Source organism: Enhydra lutris, unplaced genomic scaffold (genome assembly GCF_002288905.1).
Source record: "Enhydra lutris kenyoni isolate GAN:26980312 unplaced genomic scaffold, ASM228890v2 scaffoldscaffold12, whole genome shotgun sequence".
NCBI lineage: Eukaryota > Metazoa > Chordata > Mammalia > Carnivora > Mustelidae > Enhydra > Enhydra lutris.
Window position 1 is genome coordinate 78,377,217 of NW_019154096.1, and position 4,881 is coordinate 78,382,097.

General features: G+C 57.7%; 1 protein-coding gene across 10 annotated transcripts in view; it reads right to left on the bottom strand.

Moving 5' to 3' along the window:
• Positions 1–4,621, bottom strand: part of LOC111145276 (early B-cell factor 3) — a 115,460-nt gene extending 110,839 nt beyond the window's left edge. For all 10 annotated transcript variants that reach the window (XM_022500105.1, XM_022500106.1, XM_022500102.1 and 7 more), the window contains exons 1-4: positions 4,365–4,621; positions 4,103–4,259; positions 3,676–3,739; positions 2,930–2,985 (exon numbers count right to left, since the gene is read on the bottom strand). In XM_022500105.1, coding sequence (XP_022355813.1) covers positions 2,930–2,985; positions 3,676–3,739; positions 4,103–4,259; positions 4,365–4,498 — 411 coding nt within the window. In that variant the 5' untranslated portion in view covers positions 4,499–4,621. The remainder of the gene's footprint in view (positions 1–2,929; positions 2,986–3,675; positions 3,740–4,102; positions 4,260–4,364) is intronic.
• Positions 4,622–4,881: the final 260 nt, after the last annotated feature.

A 4,881-nucleotide genomic window follows, 5' to 3' on the forward strand; every position in this document is an offset into this window, starting at 1 on the left:
CTGGCAGGCGGCAGGTGCACGGCGGGCAAGGGGAGGCGTCAGGGCCCAGCCAGGCCACCCTCCCGGCAGAGTCACCCCGGAGCGGGGCTGGGCCAAGGCAGCCTCCCATTGCGGGCGCCCGCCGGGCCTGCGTGGGGGTCCTTGGGGTCGGGAGGGTGCCAGCCGCGCTGGGTCTGGGGCTGGGAAGAGGAGGGGGGAGGGTACAGGGAGGCCCAGGCCGGGGCGCGGGAAGCGAAGGGGCTGGGGCGCCCGGGCCCCCTCGGCTGCCCGCGCCAGGCCGCGTCCTTGGGCCATTGTCTGCCCGGAGTTCCAGTCTGCGTGTTGGAAGCAGCCGGCCAGAAGGCGCCGCGACCGTAGAAGCGGGGAGGAGCCGCCGGGGCAGCAGTGTGCTCGAGCTGAGGCCCGCGCGTCCCGGCCGCTCCCGGCCTCCCGAAGCCAAGTGCCCAGGGCGGGCCGCCCGCCCCGGCGCCGCGCGAGCCCGCCGGCCGCCCCGCGAGGCCCTCGGCGGCCGGGCTCCGAACGCGGCCCGCGGCCCGGGGTGCTGCAGCCGCACGTGGCCGCGCCGGGCGCCCGCAGGAGTGCTCAGGGCCCCGGGGCGCCGGGCCGGCGCGGCCACGTGCTCCCCGCCGGATGATATTTGGAAAGAAAGTGCTAATGGCCAATCTGGTGTTTATTTTGAAACTGCTAACAATGATTTTTCTCGGGTAAAAAGGCAGTGTCTGCGCACACGCTCGGGTGGGTTTTGAGCAGAGGCTCCGCCAGATGGTGCGAAGCCCTAGGTGCGCTCACGACCGCGCTCGGCCCGGCTCCGCCGCCCGGAACCCGAGCCGGGGGCCTGGGGGCCGCCCGCTCCGCCGCCAGCGCCATCCCCACCGCCGGCCTTGCCGAAAAAGAAAAAAAAAGGGGGGGGGGGCGAGAAGGTCACTGGGGGAGGGGCCGGGGGCGGGGAGCCACTAGTTCCCGACAGAAAATTCCACGGAAGGGGGAGGGGAGTCCTCCTCTCCAGTCCCCTCCCCCCACCGAAAATTATCTGGAAATTACTTCCAATCTCTTCGGGCACTTCTAACACTTTCCTCCACTTCCAGGCGGACAAAGCCCTTTCTCGAGAAAGCCCGAGGCAGCCCTCTGGGAACAGGGAAGGGTCCCAGCGAGCCCCTCTCCCCCAGACTCCCTCCGGATCTGCTCGGAACCACAGAGGTGATGGGTGTCACCGCAGGCCAATGGCCGCCTGGGGCTGCAGGGCCGCTGGCCGAGGCGGGCACCAGCACTTCTGAGAGCTGGGCTTGTCCTCCGATGGATCCCCCGTATTTATATTTGATTTATTTTTTATTTTGTAGCACAAACAGAAATCCATAAACTGTCGGTTCAGCGCCATTGACTCTTTGATCAGTTACTGGGCTATTTCTTTCCTCCCCCCCACTCCACCTCCCCGTCAGTGAGAGGAGATTAAATGCCTTTATTTTCAGCCCTGTTTATGTTGCAAAGGTACGAGGCTAAACGGACAATAAGAGTACACTTAAAACGAAGCCTCCTGCTGTAAGCAACAGAGAAACTTAGCACTGCCTACATCAGCCTCTTAATTAGACCACTGCGGTTTCTGACAACATTTAGCCCTTATATACAAAGGAAATAAAAGCACCCTGTCAAGGAGCAGCCCTAGTTCCAGAGGCTTCTCTGGATCCGAGTGGAATAATTACCGAAGGGCACACTGCCTCCCTCTTTGTCAGAAACAGGGTAGTTTACCTGTAAGATCTGTTTTATTCTAAAAGAAAACCACACTGTTTTACGTGGCAGACATTAAAACCCAACCCGCTTGTAGCCTAGGTAAGGACTAACTTTTTAAAGGGGAAGTAAAACCCCAAAACCAATTACTGAGCAGAGAGTAGGAAGCAAGCGTGCTGGGCTGCAGGAAACCCCAAGGAGTTCTTTTTCACTTGGCTCCCAATTCTTAAAGTTAGCATCAAAAATGAAGGTGCTACTTTCATTTCTAAGCCTGAAGCCCACCTTGGAAGTATATGTTAAATCAATCTGCTCCCTGTGCGTTTACTATACACATTAAACTTTCTCCTCCCCCAACACTATTTTAAGAAAATGGGGGGGGGTGTCTTTACAAGGACTACACAACAACATACCATCCAGCACAAAACCAGCCAGAGACTGCACAACATCAAAAAGCAATGAAGCGCTTTTTCTGCAGTTAATCACATTCCTGATAGCCAATAGTTATCATCGGAAAAGTTGACCAAGACAGGTTAAATAATTTAATAAGGAACTGCTTGTAATTATGTTATTTACAAGGTATGACAGAGGGTGGAAGAGGGAGCAGAAGCTGCTCCCAGAGCAGTGGACGGGTGTGGGTGACCTCTGGAGCTGGGAGTTTGAATTATGGAGAGGGGAGGCTGAGAGGTGAAGACGCACTAGCGGAGAACAAGGTGACTTTTCACCCCAACACATTTCACTTTTAAATCCAAATCAACGTCTCGCGTTACTAGACCATCACGCTGGAAAGGAGAAAAAAATGAACTAATCAAGTCCAACTCAATGGGCTTTAGAAAGGAGTTAGTTGCCTTTGTTAGAGGGGGAAAAAAATCAATGAAATCCCAAGCAGAGAGAGAAACATTTAAAAAATATACAATAGGAGAAGCACCCTGAAAATTTTCTGCCAAATATTAATTACCATAACTAATTAAGACAGAATTTTATCCCAATCACATGCCATCTGATGAAACCATAGATGTCCTGTTCTAACGACAACATAAACCGCTTTACCAATCGCATCATTTATTCCAATAAATATGGAATTCTCATTAGTATGTCAAGGAAACTAGATGGAAAACAACTCCACCAGATCCATCTGTCATGACCCTCCTCTCAACCCCAGGACAAGCCCAAGCAGCGCAAACTAGTGCGGAGGCTTCAACTTTCTCACCTGTTTGGTCATTGAATCTATGAGGCGAACGTACAGATCCTGCTCCGTTCTGACTCCTGCAAAACACAGGGACAAACTCTCATCAGGATTTGGGCGAGGGCACCTGAGGCCCGGGAAGTCGGTAACTCAGACCTGCTCCTGCCGGGATTCAGCAAAACGCAGGCACGCCGTTTGAAAGGAAGAAGACAACCCCAATCACTTCTCCTTCTCTTGCTTTCTTTCCTTAATTAAGAACCTCGAGAGGCTTAGGGTTTGCACTGAAAGGTGTAACAAATTTGCCGGACTGAGAGCAGGCCTGGTGGCCACACCGGTGGGCCCATGTGGTCATTTATTTTTAGAAAACAGAAAGCACCAAATGAGTGAAAGTTTGAACTCTTTCTAATGTCTCTCGAGGATTTTTTAAAAACTCGTGCACAGGAAGTAAGTTATGCCCGGCTTTATGGAGCTACCCCCATCTCAATAATTAACATTAATTTGCAAAATTGAAAAAAGTCACTTTAAAGTGATGCCCTGCTGAAGCCCATATCGATCCCCCTTTTCACTTTCTGCTTCAAGCCTCACCGGTTAATCATGTGAAGTGCCATCGACTTATTGATCGTTTATGTTTTGTTTTCCTTCTATGCCATGAGAAGATTTCGTGTTTACATCCATGTCATTTTAATCTCAAAATCTTTATGTCCTTTAGCCGCCTCGGGAAGGGAGAGCGAGCCCGGGCTGGGGCGGGCAGGCGGTGGGCGGCCACTTACCGTTGCTGTACAGTAACTGGAGTTTATAGTGGATGCCGTTGTTGGTTTTCTCGTTGTTGGGCTCCTGAAAGTAACGATAAATAATTGCATTTAGTGTGATCGGCGTCCGGCGCGGCTACCGCGCTCGGTGCCCCTCCTCGACCGAGGCCCCGGGGCCTCACACATGGCAGGACTCCTAGCTCGGAGCGGCGCGGTGATGTCACTTTCCTGCTGGAAGCCCAGCGTCCTCCTCGCCCCGAGCGAGTCCGGGAGCGCGGAGAAGTTGAGCAGCCCTCGCCGGGCCCGGGCGGCCGCACGTGGCGGCGGCGGGGGGCGCCTAGCGGAGCGGTCCCCGCCGCCGAGGGGGCACTCGGGGCCACCGCGCGCGGGCACCGCCTGCCTCCCACTTCCAGAAAGACGGAGGGTGTATTTGCAGGTTTGCACTTACTTTCTCTTTCTCCACAAAGTCCACAAAAGCGGTCCTTTCGATCTCCACCGGCTGCCCCTGCCTGTCGTAGAGCGCCAGCACGAAGTGGAAGAAATTGGACTTCCGGAGGTTGGAGGGCGGCTGCTTCTCAAAGTGCGCCCGCGCCAGCCCCACGCCGCTGCGGGAGGAAACAGACAGCGGCCCGGTGAGGCGCGCGGCGCCGGCCGGCTGCGGGGACCCGGCCGGGCCGGGGCCGGGGCGCGCGGGGGCGGCCGGTACGTACCTCTGGGCGGCCGTGTTGGCGTCCACCACCCCCGCCGTGTGCATCCACGAGCGCACCGGGTTCATGCCGCTGCCCAGCGGCTCCTCCTTCATGGTCGTCCCCCCGCGCGGAATATTCTCCTGGATCCCAAACATGAACCCTGCTGGCGGCGGCCGCAGCTCCCGGCCGAAAGCGCTTCCGCGAGCAGCGGCGCTCGGGGCTCGGCGGCAGGCGGCTGCCCTGGCCGCGCTCGCCCTGCTCGGCGCCTGCGGTCCGGCCGGCCGCCGGCTTCAGCCCGTCCCGGGCAGGCGCGACATGCACCAGCGGCCGGGCGCTCCGGGCGGCCGGGGGCGCGGGAGCGGCGGCCCCGGCGGCGGCGGCGGCGGCGCTTCGGAGGAGCGGGACGCGGCGGCCGCGGAGGCGGTGGTTGTTGTTGTTGTTTGCGCGCTCAACGTGGTGTCATCCTAGCCGGGCGGCGTCCGCGGCTGCAGGACACTGCGGGATCGCCCGCTTCTGGCGCGGCCCGCCTGCTCCAAAG